Source organism: Cydia pomonella, chromosome 2 (genome assembly GCF_033807575.1).
Source record: "Cydia pomonella isolate Wapato2018A chromosome 2, ilCydPomo1, whole genome shotgun sequence".
NCBI lineage: Eukaryota > Metazoa > Arthropoda > Insecta > Lepidoptera > Tortricidae > Cydia > Cydia pomonella.
The window spans coordinates 22,738,759-22,757,587 of NC_084704.1; the positions used below are offsets into that span (position 1 = coordinate 22,738,759).

The 18,829-nt window shown below is 38.1% G+C and overlaps 2 protein-coding genes across 2 annotated transcripts in view; both read right to left on the reverse strand.

The window, feature by feature from the left end:
- Positions 1–8,952: 8,952 nt before the first annotated feature.
- Positions 8,953–17,036, reverse strand: LOC133534659 (uncharacterized). Its single transcript, XM_061873866.1, has one exon. The coding sequence runs from the start codon at positions 17,034–17,036 to the stop codon at positions 16,725–16,727; it is 312 nt and encodes a 103-aa protein (XP_061729850.1). The 3' UTR covers positions 8,953–16,724.
- Positions 17,037–17,150: 114 nt separating this feature from the next.
- LOC133534658 (headcase protein) overlaps positions 17,151–18,829 on the reverse strand; it is a 68,669-nt gene continuing 66,990 nt past the window's right edge. Inside the window, exons 4-5 of the mRNA XM_061873865.1 lie at positions 17,475–17,663; positions 17,151–17,321 (exon numbers count right to left, since the gene is read on the reverse strand). Of these exons, the coding sequence (XP_061729849.1) occupies positions 17,151–17,321; positions 17,475–17,663 (360 nt within the window). The remainder of the gene's footprint in view (positions 17,322–17,474; positions 17,664–18,829) is intronic.

The window sequence follows — 18,829 nt, forward strand, 5'->3', positions numbered from 1 at the left end:
TTTTCTATAAACTATGGCGATGGCTGTAATATTTCTAAGCCTGTTATAAAAGAGTATGTCACGTGGAAATGTCTCCATAAAATAAGATGGGTGTTTGAGGTGTATCAATTTTTACGCAACGTCGAGCATGAGCATTGTATATGTAGGTACACATAATGCTTCTTATAAAATATGACCCTTAGTTAGGTACTTAAAGTATCCATAATTTAAGGGCTCGTGTATTTCACAAGTTACTTTTTTCGAATTAATATTTTATATAACCGCGGTATACCTACTAATTATAGAGTTTACCGCTTTCTGAGTGGGCCATGTTACCTCTTCTTGAGTTGCTGTATTCTTTGTTTTACCTATTTTCTTTTATTGAGGTGTCCAATAAAGAGTAGGTAGGTATTTACATATTTCATATTTTTTCTACGAGTTCACAAAAATGGACTCCACTAATCGACACACTTATAAATGTTAATGTAAGCTGTGTAAGCCAGGCGCGGATACAAGATTTGGCTTAGGGGGGGGCCATTTTGAGAAAATCATATATTTTTGCACAGAAAATAAGGTAAAAAAATTTTACTCAATTTAGTAATGTGAGAGCCAGGGTTTTAGGGGGGGGCCATTGCCCCTATGGCCCCCCCCTTGTATCCGCGCCTGGTGTACTGGCTTGCACACACTTACGTTCATTTTAAGGTCGATTTATCTCTAATTCAAAATAGGCATGCCGATGGGAATCGCGTTTCATTGATACCCTGCTGCCACTACTACTTACTGGCTACTGTTAGTGCTAATACTTCATTTAAGTTTCTAAGTACATACGTCCCCAGTTTAATTTAATCCATCCTCATCGTTGCACGCGTGTCGTCAACCTGTGCTGTTATCTGAATTAGCAACGGAGGGATTAGTGACGGCAGGATGCTGTTATAGTACATTACTATAGAGGACGGGAAACGAAGGGTTGCAGGCCAAGTAGATATAGACGGCCGAGCGTAGCGAGGTCGAATAGGGAGACGCGGCCGGCAACCCCGTTTCCCGCCGAGATTTGTATAGTGCTTTTCTCAAACTTGCAATGAAATAAAAAAAAATAGGATGATGATGATGATGATGATTGTTTCATGTCCTAATGTGATAGGTTATTCAGTGCGTGGGGTATTGAAGGGGAACAAAAATGTAATTATTTTGGCGCTACCACTCACGCCATTACGCTTTTTTCTTTTCTCTTTCTTTATTTTTTTTTCTTTTTTGTGTTTTTTGTTGTTACCGAAAGGGGAACGAAAATATGATTATTTTTACGCTACGACGCACGGTTTAGGAGATACAGCCCTATAAAAATTTCTGCATGACTGAAAAAAAATAAAACTTTTTGGGGCTGTATCTCCTAAACCGTGCGTAGTAGCGCAAAAATAATGAAATTTTTGTTCCCCTTTGGACCCCTGAAATAATATTTAACAAACACAAAAAAGAAAAAAAAAAACACAAAAATTACAAAAAAATTAAAAAAAGCATACTGGCAGTATTTTGCTTACTTATAGGTTTTTCATAGTTGAATGCAAGGCCTAGGTGTGTAAAGCTGCTTATAGGCCTAGGTGTGTAAGGCTGTATGAAATTCCTTTACATATCATCATCACTCATCGCCCCTGATATGTAGTATTTCCGGACCTAATTTGAAGTAAGTCATGTCAACATTTCATTACAAGTTTGAGAAAAAGTACCTTACCTACTTGTTGAAATTCGGCCGCTAATCCCGACGAGATACGGTGCGACTATTGTGTACTCGTTACCATTTTGCTGCTATGTTCCCTCGTTGCATGGTTAGTTTACTGGCCGTTTTTAGGAATAATATATGAATTATTACTAACCTATTTTTTATAATATTTAGTACTTAGCGATATTGCTTGCAAAACACTTGAGACTTGAATTGTGTTGCGTTTTTTGCAGCTAAAGTAGTTTTATTGTAGGTTCGAGTAGATTGATAGGTAGGTTATTTATATACCGACATAGGTAACTTAAATATTTAGGTGATTTACGGTTAAGTATCTAATCATTAAAATAACCTACAGTTAGGTTTGTAGATTTATCCAAAAAGTAACTAGGTATGTATACACCTATAATAATTGCTTACTACGTACTTAGGTGATAAAACTTGGGCATTATGGGTATTGCGAATGTCATCTCGCTTTGTGTGGTAGGGAACAGCACAGCGGATGTCATTCCAGATCTAGAGCAGAGCCCAACTGGGGAAGTACCTCCACCTTACAGAAAACAGCAGCCAAATAACACTAGACCCTACTCATAGTGTTGTGTTCCTGCCGGTGAGTAAGGTTGCCAGAGCTCAACGAGGGGGGCGGGTTTAGGGTCGGCAACGCGCATGTAACTTCTCTGGAGTTGCAGGCGTACATAGGCTACGGACACTGCTTACCATCAGACGGGCCGTATGCTTGATTGTCACCGACGTAGTATAAAAAAAAACATAACACCATCTTAATATTATGTAGTTATGGTAAAAAGTATGGTCGTGATCAACAAAGTGTAAATCTTAATTAATAAAGAATATGAAACGAATGAAAGCTGTTAGCTGTGTCTGAATAATTTAGTGTATTTTAGACGATATTAACAAGCAGATGAAGTTTGTATTGTTTAAAAAATAATCAATGTTGTTATGATTTGTCCTTCTATTGCAGTAACAATAATTAAACAAAGAGCGTTTTAACCGAGCTGTTAAAACGCTCTGAGATTACCCCCTCTATCAGCGCAGTGTTACACTAAGGTATTTGGCACTCCAAAGGTTCAATATTTATTGGCCCTTAATGCCGCTCGGCTTAGTTAATGCGTATCTACTTGCATTAAGAAGATGAACAGCTTCCGATAACCCCGCCCAGCAGAGCCATAACTATGCATCACGGTATACTTATATGAGTATTTACTAGTTAGTATTAGTACGGTATTACGCCATGTAGACCATGTATACAGGATGTTTATTTAGTCACCTGCAATAATTTACGGGGTGAACATATAGGTCAAACTGAGCAACTTTTACTATGAGGCCAACCCAAAAATCGCGAAATAAAATGGCTATTTCATACATTTTGGCTATCTGACCTAGACATATTCTTAAATTTTTTTCGCGTTTTCGGGGTTGGTCCTATAGTAAGATTTCCTCAGGATGACCTATATTCCGCCCGTAAATTATTGCATGTGACTTAATAAACACCCTGTATATCGTATAACGTGGGCTCAATTAACTCGACAGAGATTCCTGAGGGAGCAAAAAATTTTAATTAAGTATATGAGTTTTGATCAATTTCGCCAAAAAATATGTTTGAGTGTGTGTGACGTGGGTGTGTGTTTTGTACACGATACGTTATCTTGGCAGAAAAAAAAATCACATTACAACGATACGAACGATATAAGTTTTATTATTAACAGATATAATTTGCGAGTTTCTTTTTAAACTTTGATGTCTGTCAGTAGTATGTCTAAACCAATTCACATAGTGGCAGTGCAGCCACACAAGGCAAGCCAACAAGGCGTTTTTCACTGAGCTATAACAGACACAAATTCATTACTTAACTCTAAAACAAGACTGATTTTAGAGAACATTTTAGTCTCTTTCCCATTGTAACGGCTGACTGGTGGGTTCTGAGACTCGTGATCTCAGGGTCCAGTGGTCAGCCAGAGGTTGAATACTAGGTATTTGATGTATTTCAATGAAATAAAGTCTTAATAATGTAAATATTTAAAAGTGCCTGATTTTACGACTTAAGATTCATTTGAAAATAAAAAAAAACCTTGAATCCTATGGTCAGCCTCCGTCGGCTGACTTCTGGGTTTACGACCTTTTTAGGATTCCGTAGTCAACTAGGAACCCTTATAGTTTCGCCATGTCCGTCTGTCTGTCTGTCTGTCTGTCTGTCCGAGGCTTTGTTCCGTGGTCGTTAGTGCTAGAAAGCTGAAATTCGGCATGGATATATAAATCAATAAAGCCGACAAAGTCGTACAATAAAATCTAAAAATTTAATTTTTTTGAGGGTACCTCCCCTACACGTAAAGTGGGGGTGATTTTTTTTTTTTTGCTTCAACCCTACAGAGTGGGGTATCGTTAGAAAGGTCTTTCAAAACTAACAGGGGTCTTCAACAAACATTTTTTGATAAAGTGAATATATTCGGAGATAATCGCTCCGAAAGAAAAAAAAAATGTGTCCCCCCCCCCCTCTAACTTTTGAACCATAGGTCCAAAAAATATGAAAAGAAATCGTGGAAGTAGAGCTTAAGAAAGACATTAAATAAAAACTATATGAAATGAAATGAAATGAAAACATTTATTTCGGACAAAAACATCCATATTATGTTAGTAATGACTTACGGCTAAGTGTGTTAGTAAAAAGTATAATACTATAGCGGACTTGATCAGTATAGCTGTTTTTGAGTTATCGCAAAAAGTTTCCCCTTGATAATAAAAAGACTTACTTTAATTAGGTACTGATTATGCAAATTTGCCTATTTGTTTAACTCGCGTGAAAGGTACCGTTTCATCCCTTGGTTAACAATTTACTATACTTTAAGCTCCAGTTTAGCTTATTGTGACGGAAGAGTAACTACGGAACCCTACACTGAACGTGGCCCGACATGCTCTTGGCCGGTTTTTTTAAAATTACTGTCGCAAACCCAGTAGTCAGCCAGGGGAGGCTGACTATTCGATTTTGTACAAAAAAGTAGTTTCCAATAGTCAGCCCCCTTAAAAATGTTAGTTCTATATGGATTTATATTTATTTTTTACTTTTTTCAGATGTATTAAGTATTACTTATGTCCATAAATCCCCATTATTTTATCAAAACTAACGGCCTATGAAAATACCAAAAAAAAATATGGCGGATATCACTTAATCTTTCATGTCAGAAGACAGCACCTCTTTGAAGGAGTGTTGTGGTTCATGTTAGACAATTCTTTTATAAATAAAGCTATTTTTCAATTAATAGTTTATCAATGTACAATACCACCTACTTTTGGCATGAAAATTAGAAAAACTTTGGTAATTACAAACAGAAATAAGCAAGAAAGGCTGACCACTGGTGCATGGCAGATGTTTAAATTTTTGTTTGCAAACAGTGATCAAATTTTATTGATGCTGCAAGGATCTGTTTTGGATTTTCTAACAATTTTATAGTTTTAGCAATTATACTTATGTGTGTATCAACAAATATTACTCATAATTACTGTAGGTAATTCAATATTAAATGAAAGTTCAAGAAAATTGTCTTTTCTTTAGCTGTTGTGCAATAGCTGTTCTTGTTCGTTGCTTCACGTGGATTTAATGGGTCAATGACAAATTTTATTAAATTAACAATACGTTATCTATTTGGCATTTACTTAATATTTTTTGAATACTAAACGAGTACTAAGGTTCTATGACATATTTAGAATATAAAACCCTTATAGGTAGGAATAGTTAGATGCAACATATTCTTCTTCATCCTAGCGTTGTCCCCGCATATTGCTACGACTCATGGGAGCCTGGGGTCCGCTTGACAACTAATAATGAGATGCAACATACTGAAATATAAAAATAAAAAATAAAATACAACTATTATTAGGTGTTTAAAAATTCGAATGTATATCTTTTGTTGCTACCCTTACCGGGTGCCATGAGAATAGAACGTTGATACATGTTTAGTAATCGCCAATCCTTTCTTTTAACTGTGCCAGTCTTTTGATTTCCTTATACTTACGGCGCATTCATTTTCACTTGGCTGGGATGGGATAGGTATGTAATTTTAAACTTTCCTCTCCTTCTCGTTTCCTCCATCAATTTACTATACTCACTTTACGCAACCAATGATGATGATCCGACAGTTCATTTTTGTATGGATTAAGTGGAAGTGACTGTCAATGTCAAATCAAATGTTTTTGGTCTTTTTTTTGGTACTATATTTTGTTAATTCAGAAATGTAACAATTAAGTACCTAATAAAAATACTCTAAAAACGTATGTCATTAATTATTTTTTTTAAATTGAGTCTATCCAAATGCAGATTGGAGGAATTGTCATCCAGATCATCATTGGCCGCGTCAAGTAATAGGTATAGGAACCAGTGCATAATCAATAGGCAGGGAGGTAGGGCTAAACTGAAATAGGGAATAGTATGCGACCTGTTGCGCTAAATGAACCTGCTATAACTAGTTTATACGGACTTCGTGGTCACCATGTGGTCACACATATTATTATATTCTGAATCGCTAGAAACGCTAACGCTCGATATGACACGAAATAACCGTTGTGAAAAAAGCCCTGTCTGCAGCCCTGTGATAGCAGCACCTTTTGCGCCTTAGAAGAGTCCTTTGCGGCCATGTAGAAGTCACGTTGCTCGTATTTCGTTATTAGGAGCTTGAATTAAGTTATAATAAGTACTTCATGGACGGGGAAAAAGCGCGATTTTACTTTGGTAAATGCCCGGAGTTTTTGAACTCGTCGAGCTTGAGTTCAGAGCTCAACGAGGGTGCGGGGTGTTAGGGTCGGCTTGGAGACATTCAATTTGCACGTCACCATGATGTCACGTGTCCGTCTTACGAATTTTCAATCTGACGGTCACGTGATACATGACGCGAGTTTAACATTTTTTCCCCATCACAAAAAGTGCACAGCGCCGCTAAAGAAGTTTTCACTTCAAAAACGTTTTGTACTGCGTCGGGGCAACGCATATTCATAAGCGAAATTGACTTTGTATTTGATATTGCATAAACGTCGATAAAATATAACATTATAAATATAGATTTCGTTGCCATAAGTATTAAATGCATGTACCTACCTACCTAGACATAAGAAATATTGAGTGCCCTTACAGGGTGTCATGTACCTAACCTATCATCTTCAAATTTTAACACCTAATGTATAATGAGTATGACTGCAATTACAATATAGTACATTACGATACAAGTGCGAAAAATAGGAAATTCGAAACGAGTGGCGATAAATTAAAACACGACCGAAGGGAGTGTTTTAAATCGACACGAGTTACGAATTACCTATTCGCACATGTATCGTACAATGTTTTACAGTACATATGGCCCTTTAAATGTTCGACACAGTAACGTAATATGCTAATTTTCGCACTAGTGCTATAAAGTAGCACCATATGTACTGTAAAAGAATAAATAAACGTAATGACAGCCCTAGTTTAGTCGCTTTCGAAATGCAAATAAAATAATACTCAAATATAATACTCCCGAAAATGCTCAGAAAGCGATATATTAGCTCTAAAGTTTTGATTGAGGTAGCTGCATACAAGGCAAAAGCATTTCGTATGCCATATTTTCTTAGAATGAACCTATCATATGGTTAGTACACTGGTTAGATCACAAAATAGACACTTGTGATAATTAATATAATTAAAGTAAACCAAGATTCATAATTATAACCTACTTATTTACTTAAGTATAATTCAATATCCAATTCTAATATACTTAATACTTAAGCAGGTTATATAATTATGAATCTTGGTTTACCTATTAATTGTATTTATCACAAGTGTTTATTTGTGGTCTAACCAGTGTACTAACCTATCATATAGGGGGCGTTCCATGAGAATAAGGTATGTGAAAGGTTAATACTGTCATTACATCAAACTAAGTAGAACTAATCAGAAGCGACACACTTATTACAACCCGTATGAGGAAGAAGTTTACCTATTTCAATTTTTATTTTATGTTCGTCGATTAGTATTTAACAAATTAGTCCGAACGTGGATACCCGACCCGACTAAAATTTGCGCAGCGATGTGCATCGTCTTGGTCGCGCTTCAATACTGCAGCAGTAATGCTGGAGTGCATTCTCAATCCGGATGCAATTCCGAATGAATTTTGCATTCGGATTGAGACTGCGCTCCAGCATTACTGCTGCAGTATTGAAGCGCAGCATCACTGCTGCAGTATTGAAGCGCGACATTACTGCCGCAAATTTCGATCGATTTTGATATTAGCAGCAGTAATGCTGGCGCAGTCTGAATCCGACCGTCACCTTTAGTACCTATACGTATGGAGATGTTCTTTTTAGGGTTCCGTAGTCAACTAGGAACCCTTATAGTTTCGCCATGTCCGTTTGTCTGTCTGTCCGAGGCTTTGCTCCGTGGTCGTTAGTGCTAGAAAGCTGAAATTTGGCATGGATATATAAATCAATAAAGCCGACAAAGTCGTACAATAAAATCTAAAATTTTTTTTTTTTAGGGTACCTCACCTACACGTAAAGTGGGGGTCAATTTTTTTTTACGCTTCATCCCTAGAATGTGGGGTATCGTTGGAAAGGTCTTTCAAAAGTAATAGCAGTTTTCAAGAAAATTTTTTTGATAAAGTGAATATATTCGGAGATAATCGCTCCGAAAGAAAAAAAAATGTGTCCTCCCCCCCCCTCTAACTGCTGAACCATAGGTCCAAAAAATATGAAAAAAAATCGTGGAAGTAGAGCTTAAGAAAGACATTAAATGAAAACTATAGCGGACATGATCAGTTTAGCTGTTTATGAGTTATCACAAAGTTTTCCCTTCATAGTAAAAAGACTTAGGTACTTACTTTAATTAGGTACTGATTATGCAAATTTGCCTATTTGTTTAACTCGGGTGAAAGGTACCGTTTCATCCCTTGGTTAACAATTTACTATACTTTAAGCTCCAGTTTAGCTTATTGTGACGGAAGAGTAACTACGGAACCCTACACTGAGCGTGGCCCGACATGCTCTTGGCCGGTTATTTCTTATTTTTTCCTACAAAGTGCAATTTAAGGGAAATTAACTCGAATTATTTTGTCTCGATTAAGGCGCACTTGTTACACTTAGGTTGAAGGTCGGGCCGAGGCCAAGATTCTAGTAATGCGTTTGCGCTGTCCCATTAATGTTACCGTCAACACAATCCCCGCTTCAAAGCCACGTTGCCATCCTAAATAGGTGAAAAAAGTAAGATATAAATTAAAACAGTTCAATATTTTTTGGTTTTTTATTGTATTTTTGAAAAGGTTTTATGGTTTATCGTAGGTTTATAGTGTCATTTGAATCATTAATTTTATTGCTAAAAGCATTCCAATTCCAATAATGTGTAGTAGGCGAATACGTATAGCATAACTTAAATACGATAAGAAGGTAAAATAGAATGACTGCTAAGCATGATGAAGTGCTAGCGACAACACTGCTATTGATGCTAACGGTATCGTCTACTGCGCACAGAACAATTAGTTGATAAGACAATAAGTAGGGACTACCGCGTTATAAATTGTGCATTAACAAAAATAGGTAAATTATTACAAATCAAATTAATCTAAGTTAAAACTTAAGTTAAAAGCTGCTAAACATTACTTGTATTATTTCACCTATTGCGGCACACAAGTAGGTTGTATGGACATATTAAAGATTTATTTAAACTATTAAGATTTACGTAAACTATAACATTTTGCGCCCTTAGCCAGCTATGAAGGTCTGGCCACGGAGCGCTTGGCGCCGGCGCCCACAGCGCGGGCCTCGGCCGCCCCGAGCGCCGCGGCCGCAGACCGAGCCCCGCAGGCGGGGTGTTCTCTAAAATAATTTCCATTGAATAACAGTCAAACAAAATTGGACTAAACAACAAGGAATTTGTACTTTGGGAAATGTGATATACAGAGAATCGACTAGGTCCTCATCAAATGAATATTAAATACTTAATAAACATTGTATCCATAATATATAATATAAGCAATATAAAACGTAACATAATCGGAAATACTAGACAATAATATAATTTTGCTAAATAACTGAAATAATTCAGGATGATTACCAGAGTTGTAATGGATTAAATCGACCTTGACGTCCTGTTCAGTAGACTATTTTGGAAACCAATGAAGTCGACTAGATACGGCATTCACGTAATTATCTGGAGATCGTTAATAGGCAAACCGTCCACTACAAAACTGACAACACATAATTCTCTAACAATATTATTAATAATAGTACAAATTGAATAGAATAAAACTTCGCTAAAGTTTGTACCAAAAATGTATCTAGCGTCTTTTTAAAATGATATGCTTGCGAACAGCAACGCTTTGGTTAGGCTCACTGCAGCCGCAGGGCCTGCTCTCCGAAATTTATGGGTAATCGTTACATCAACTCCATTTAGTTTACAAGTAAACAGTTCAAGCAATATTGCTGTAATTGTGTTTTGTTTAAAATCGGAGTCAATCCCTGTTGCCTTTCGCGAACTAAAACGAATCGTGCGCATCCTGCCCCAGCGCGCAGACAGTGCCCACTACACATTCTGCTATGAATCAGTGTTGGCCGCTTGTTCGGTAGTCGGTTATCGATATCATATTAATAATAAATGTCACAACATCAAGCCAGTATAAAAACACTAAGCCTACTAAAATTACTACCTGCGAAAACTCTTTTAAAGAGTAAACTTACAAACTAGATTCGTAAAGTAACACAAAGCCCGTGGGCACAATATCAGGATCCGTATAAAATATAACATGTTTTTTTTTCGCCTCCGTCAGTTTTATTACAATTTTCTGAAACAAACTTACAATCTACTCATGCTTCACCAACATTACAAAATAGACAATACAACGCTCACTATCGTTACAAATTAATAGCTTTCAATATTTTCGAATTACAAAATGGAACTTCTTACTTTCTGAAATTTCTTAATTCTACCTTTTTGTGCCAATTCCTTAAGCATCGACTCCAAATGTACAAAAATAATACGTTGAGACGTATCAAAGTTTATATAAATATTTATTTCAATGGTATATTTTAATGAATATTTTAAAGCGACTCTTACAAGTAATTCAAGCACTTAAATATACTTAAAATTAATAAATTGGCGTTTTCCTTCTGAGCTTCTTTCTTTCCCTGATAACCACACCTTATCCATATTCCATCAAATTGTAAGTAAACAGGGAGATCTGCGTAAAAAAACACATTTGACATCACCATTACCACACTCAATATTAATAATGATTAATGTGTAGATAACTAACTGTATCTACACAAGAAATGAAGGAGTGAGGTTATTCATTCTCGCAAACATACAATACTATAAACGACAAGAAACTTTTAGAATAATGAGATGCTTTGGCTCTATTAATACGACACCGTCTTAGCACACCTGCTGCCATCGAGTGGCAACCAGCCCGTCGAAACGGATGCCCGAATGCAGGACCTTTAAAAAGTCATAGGAATACTTAAAGTATTTTGCGATTGGCCTCCATTTGGGAGACTAATTAAATGCGATGACTCGCAGAACGGTAGACATTACTTTTACAAAGCATCTGATCGGTTATAAAACGCACAGACAGTAAAAAACTTACTTCCTAACTATTATAACGACGTCGCGGTCTTTCTATAGATCAAGAAGAAGCCTTGGAGCTGTGGGCTCGGAGCTGCGCCGCCCGTCATTCTAGGCTGCTTCTCGGACTAGGACACGTGGTCGGTTTACACATTACCATACCTATTATCGCCGTGATACACGTACTGCGAGCCCATGTCTCGCATAGTCTTATAAAAATACTACATCTACAGTTCCAGTAAAAAAACGTATATTATTTGACGCTTATTTTACGCATTATACATATTAATAGAAAAATGTTACCACTAAATTATTTGTTAATGTTACCAAAGTACAAAAGTTTTTAGTTTTTACAAATTATGACACTCATACCCTGATGCACCCCGCGCATTACGTAGTAAAAATGTTAATCTAATTGCCACGCAATATCTTAATTATTATCTTTAGCCAATTCGTAATATTATCACCAATTTAATCGTCATTTCAAAATTCACATTTTTTGCAGATCAACCTGAAGCTTACGTGTTTACCTCTTAATGTTTAGGAGTGTTTAGACTGTCTCGATTTTAGAAAACGGCTTTAAGAGCCAAAAATTTCGAAACATGTAGGAATCTACCGACGGTAATATCACTTCCTCACTCATATCGCATTTGTAAGTTCGATTAAAACTATTGATGTTGATTGCTTCAGTCTATTATAAATCTAATTGTAAAGGTCGGCGATAAACAGTCTGTTCATTAGGCTTAACGGTATAATCACATTTTTAACTGGTCCACCGAAACTTCTAAATGCGATCGAGTGTGACGTCTGACGAAACCTATCTACGCTACGTAAATACGAAAGTTAAATATGAACAACTACATTAGTGTAGAAAACATCGAGTATCAAAATATAATTAACACGTTTGATTTGCATCTTTCACTAACCAATAACAGCCGTATACAAAAGTCAGCCAATGGGTAAGTGGAATTTGAGCGTCGATTGGTCGCCGGGTCTGAATGTCACATTGACAACCTGATGTGGGCCATGCTGTACTGACCCAATCTTATGGCGCCTTCCATGGGTTAGTGTATAAATATTAACATGATCTAAGTAAAGCGGATGGATTCCAACATCTCCAATATTTGAATATATAGTATTATTTCGCTGATGTTATTGAAAATATTGAGTTTCATGAAGTGCTTCAGTTGAGGATTGTTTATAAACATTTGGCAATTGATATCCTAGCTGATACATAATTGATCATACGTTTTATACGTAACGAAATGTAAGTGAGTTAGGCATGGAGTCTCTACCAACATTAACTTGATAAAATGGCTGGCCTATACCATTGAATCGTAAAACTACATTGGTTATATCACGGAAAGATATTAAGTTAGTTCACATCTAAACGAAAATGCTGCGCGAACGCAGCACCTATGACCAGAACGTACACGATTTACTAACAACTCGCTTGGCACGAGGATGCATTAGCAATAAAAAATACTAAGTATGTAAGAATTATGACGATGACTAAAATTAATGTTAAATGTGACCACATACACTCATTCCATTCGCACGTTCTTCATAAAGAAAACCCTAAGAGCTAAACAAGGACTACGAGAAAACGAGGTTAGATTAAACCTAAGAAGCGAGAGATAGTAAGTTCAACGAATATTATGCCGATGATGATTCCTACTTACAGTGCGCATCTACTACTTATACATAATTATGTACTTGTATGATAATATTAGTGATAAAGTAATAAAAAACTAATACACGATATAGCTTTTATAATAAATAACAATTTTCGCTTCTAAATTTCAACCAACGAAAAACAAATTTTTTATATTAAAATGAATGTATAACTGTTAGACGCTCTTGCGATGGAAACAATTGCGGATTACATTAGGATTCACAGCAACTATTTCGTAAAGAGTATCTAGTCCAGATTTATCTTTAATATGTATTTACTTTATAAAATTTGCAAAAGTAACAAATTGTTTCTTTGTACTTTTAAGCAATTCACTAAATTACACACATTTAATTCAACATGAAGAAATTTAAATGTTGTGTCTAAATAAAATTGTCATTAGATACAAAATTTAACAAATATGTGCAAATAAACTAGGAAAATATGCAACGTCGTGTAATTAAATATATTAAAACTGAACAAGTAACTAAGTGACTAAAATGTGAATAATCAAACACTTTCGATTATGTACCTCTGATTGTAAAGAGGGGTTTCTACTGCGTCCGGGTACACTACACAACCTTAAATAGTTATTTAAATAGTACGGGAAGTACTTGTGAAATAATTAAAAGAAAGGAATCGACAAATTCAATGAAAATAATGACAAACATTTTTTTTATATTAACGGAAAACAAACGTGTCTTGACAAACCAGAATATTACGAAATTGTGTCTTGTCAAGAATGCTTCGATTGTTTTAAAATAATAACAAATTCTAACATTGGATCACGATATAGGGCTTCAATTTCATGATTGGTAAATTATAGTTGAGACTACTTAAATTACGATTCTACCTATCTCTACGGGAGATTTAAAAAAAAGTGGTTGGGTAAAAAACGGTCTAGGTTGGTATGTGTACATATTTTAGTTTTAAAAGATAGATTTATAAGAGGTATAGTGGTAGACATTTGGCTTGTCAAGACGCATGTAACATTTGTAAACATTCATTTAAGAAAAATTATCATATCTTATATGATATAATATGGATTTGAACATTCGATTACGGTTTTTTGGTGTTGTACTCTATAACTGAAAGTACAGACATATCTATATTTATTTTAAAATATGCGATTTTCAATACTTTATTAAAAAGGAATTTAAATTTGTGTTACGCTGATACAACTATAATTTTACTATTATAGTATCTAGAGAGGTAATGACATAGATTTTAAATATCTATTAAATAAACATCCTTGCTTACGGAGGACTATGATATATTAACGGATCTCATGACTCCAAAATAGCATATTCTGAATTTGTACCGGAAAGGGATCCAAGCCGACGCGCCCGGCGCAAGCCGCGCGCCGCACGGCTAGGTCTGATTATTCTTCTACGTAGATGGCTCTGTATTGACTATTAGAGAATATGATATACTTTGTGTTGCCTTCACTAGAGCGCGCGCTGTAATGACGGTTCACTTTTCACATTTGTACATGGCCACCATCAGATGATCTGGTATCATTTTTAATATTTTCCTAAATATACCAACAACAGCTCGTTTTTTACCTTAATTTTTCAAATATTTTATGGATACGATATTATATTAACACGCATTAAGTAAATGCACATTAAACTTTTAAATATAATTCTATATACGAACGAGCAAACTTCGATAAAATTAAAATTGTATAACATATGAAACGTCATTACAGCGCCGCCGCGATCGCTAAAATAATTAGGGATCTTTGATATTGTTGAAATTATGTACTATCGATTTACGGCTATTCTAGAATTATGCAATAGTACAATGTATTTTATTAAACTTTCGATAAGCTGCGAATAGTACACGAAACGGTGTTATTTACATTATTAGTACACCGTGTTGTGATAAAGTACTGTTTCAGTTAGATATAATATATATTATATTCTTAGAGTATAGATAACGATTAAGCGGAGGACACTAATCTTAAAATATTAGGAGATACTACAACCACACAAGGTGACCTGGCAACTATGGCCCGTGGATAGATGTGATTCAATATTAGGTAATTTAAGAAGTAATTTGTAGGTATTGCCAATAGAGATGAGTATGGTCGTTAAGTTGAAGCGCCGGGCTAGCGTCGGCCGACAGCGACCGGCAGCCGGCGCGGCGCGGACTCAGCGGCCATAGTTGCGCAGCTCGCCCCCACTCAAACCGTGCCGGATGAAGATGACGCTCATGAGGTGCAGTGATGCGGATGATGGCGTGACAACGCGCGTGGCGATGATGACTGATGCTACTTTACTACGCAACAAGAACCTGATCTAATTACTTTAATGAACAGCGATTAGTTTAGTTAAAATGTAAATGGCAGCAAAATTTTTAACTATAAAAAGTGTCAAGTCTTTTTTAGAATTATTGCCTAACATGTAGCGAAAGAGTTCGCAGATATCACGTTGACCCCGTGAGCGTGTTACACTCCGTGTTCCGAGACAAGTCGACGCGAGCCCGAGTTGTAGGAGGTCCCGCCGGCGTCGCGCCGGAGCGCGGAGTGGAGCACACGGTGCGAGCCCCTACGCCTACTGATCCGCACCACTATATATCCTAAACACGCACTAGTACTACGTTTTATCACTTGTAATCAATCACTTTGCGAGTAATAAGTATCAAAGTATAAAAACCTTACCTAAAATATTAACTTTAAACAGTTAGTGAGTAAATGTGCACATCACTTATACGCTTAGTAAATTTAAAGCGCTATTCACTTATAAATTAAATAGACATTCATGATAATTGTAAGAAAACCCTTAAACTAACCACGGAAATAAATTGAAAGCTTTCATCTTCAACATAAAACAAAAAAAATCGTGTCTTCTTATGAATTAAAGTCTGTGGAAATAGAAAACTTAATGATTAGCGGATTGCTGACACGTCAATAATTTGGATTGTATAAAATGCAATTTATCTTGCGATATGGCACGACACAGACGTTTCACTTGGTACAGCACAGAGGTATTCGTGTTCATATTGATGCTGGCTCTCCACTAATCATCGAAAAAAAAACAACTAAAACAACTGTGTTACGATACATAACCTTATAGGTACATATAATAATTATAATAGATATAGACAAGCTAATCATATTATTGGTGACACAGCAATGACTTATAGTTAAAATCCTCTATCATACTGATTAAAGTAATGTGAAAAGTGTTACAAATTCAAAATGATTCAAGACCATAACCTAACATGGCATCTTAATGAAGTTCTACAAAGAGCCATTTTGGTGGGAAGAAATAAAAAGATCGCGATAAACCTACAAAAATAATTATTGTATAACACTTAAGTTAGGTTTAAAATTTTGCTAAAATAAAACATAACTAATAAACTAAATTGAACTAAATAACACACCACTCGATCGCCCTATCAGATAGGGTCGGTATCACTGTCGTAGAAGGTAATCAATAATTTAAACACTCACTTTAAGGTCCTTTAAAAGGAAAGAAAACCGATTCGAGTTTTTAATTTCAATCGAAAGAAAAACAAAAAATGCAATTTCTGGTGCAGCTGCTAATTGTTTTTGTTAAAAATCAACATCTAATCAACAAAGTACACAATAAAATTAAAATAAAATCAATAGTACGATCTAAACCGACATATAATATAAATTATTTCCAATAATACCAACTTAATTTAACAGAAATTATTCCTAGCGTCTGGCACTAGACGCGTTATGAAGAGTCTGTGAGGATCACACCGTAACACGAAAGAGTTCTACAGACACAGTGGAGTTACGCGATCTGGTTTAAGTAGTCGATGAAGTCGCTGGAGAAGAGTTGGAGTTGCGAGGGGTCGGCGAGCGGCGTGCGGCGAGGGGCGCCGCAGCCGCCGAGCGACGGCCGCTCCACGGGCGCCGGCGCCGGCTTGGGGCGCAACGCGGCCAAGTAGCGATCGGCTAGCGTCTCGCCGAAACTCATCGCGAGCGTTTCGGGGCTGAGCCCGAGCAAGGACAGCGACTCGGTGATGCTGGCCAGCGTTGGCGCGGTGTACTTGGCGATAACGGGCTCCTCGGGCGTACCGGTCTCGGGCGGGCGTGTAGCCATGCTCGTGTTGACGACGGGGCGCAGTGCGGGCGGCGAGCCGCGCCGCGGCGGCGACGGCGCCAGGCTCCAGCCTTCAGTGGGGGTGCCGGGCGAGTGGCCCGACACCGCCGACTGTTATGGCCACTGCTGGAACACCGGGTACGCCCGTTTTGTGAAGCAGTAGGTCAATGGCTTGACGAAATGCGTGTCAAGGACGCGGCAGTGCGGGCACGTCACCGGGTGAGAGTAGTCGGAGTAGTTAAGCCGTTGCTGTGGGTGCAGGAGCGGCTTGTAGCAACTGTTGCACTGTCGGACAAATATACATGTGTTAGTTAGCGACATTCTATTAGAGCTTATCTACAGTTTTATGGGCAGTTAACTTTTATTTTGTAGACTTCATTTGAATTGAAATACATTCTCTCATACTTATAACAATAATTACATTGGTTATGAATTTACCTTCAATCTGTCAGCGCAGCACGGCGTCGCCATGAAGATGTCGTAGGAGTACATAGTGCCGAGAACCAGCGACGCCCCGTCCCACTTCTGGCTGCAGAACCGGCAGCGGATGGTGCGCTCCGGGTCGCACCGCTCCAGGCAGCCCATGCACACGCAGGTCAGGTATTGCGTGCGCCCTTCCACTTTCACCTGGCCATAAGGAAAAATTACTTAATCCAGCGTTTAAGTTAATATGGGTTAATAATTATATTAAAGAGCACACATTAGAAAGTATTATTTGAATTAGTACCCTATGTCGAAGACAAGCGCTGGTGGCCTAGCGGTAAGAGCGTGGGACTTGCAATCCGGAGGTCGTGATTTCAAACCCCGGCTCGTACCAATGAGTTTTTCGAAACTTATGTACGAAATATTATTTGATATTTACCAGTCCCTTTTCGGTGAAGGAAAACATCGTGAGGAAACCGCGCTAATCCCAATAAGGCCAAGTTTACCCTCTGGGTTGGAAAGTAGTCGCTTACGTAAAAACTAGTGCCTACGCCAATTCTTGGGAATAGTTGCCAAGCGGACCCCAGGCTCCCATGAGCCGTGGAAATAAGCCGGGAGAAACGCTAGGAAGATGATAAGTACCCTATGACCAGCCCTAGGACCCGGGTACATCAAACTACGTCCAAGAGAGAGGTATGGGCAATGTGAATGTCATCTCGCTTTGTGTGGGAGGGCACAGCCAGTAGATGTCATTCCAGATCTAGAGCAGAGCCCAACTGGGGAAGTACCTCCACCTTACAGGAAACCGCAGCCAAATAACACTAGACCCTACTCATAGTGTTGTGTTCCTGCCGGTGAGTAAGGTTGCCAGAGCTTAACGATGGTGGGGGGGGGGGGGGGTTAGGATCGGTTAGGCACGGCTGTTTCGGCTGGTACCTGTGTGAGAGGTTGGGAAGGGAGCCGACGACAGCGTGCCATCATTGCGATGGAGGAGCTGTGGACACGGCGCAACACACGCGCGAAGAGTGCCCTGCGTGGGCGGAGCCTCGCGCTATCCTGTCCTCGGCCATAGGAGGAGACCTCTCGCTGCCGGCGCTAATACGCCGCATGCTCAGCAGTGAGGAAGCGTGGGCGGCAGTGGCCTCCTTTAGCGTCACCGTCCTGTCGCAAAAGGAGGCTGCAGAGAGAATGCGCGAGGACGATGCGAATTCGCTCCCTCAGCGCCGTAGGAGGCCAGGTCGGCGTCTAAGGGCATACGCAGCCCGAATGATACCGCCTTAACGGGAACCTGCGGGTGATGGGCCGGGAGTTCCATCACTCGCCTAAAGAGGTTCCGAGCTGGAAGGCCCTCAAGTGTTCCGAGGCGTCTT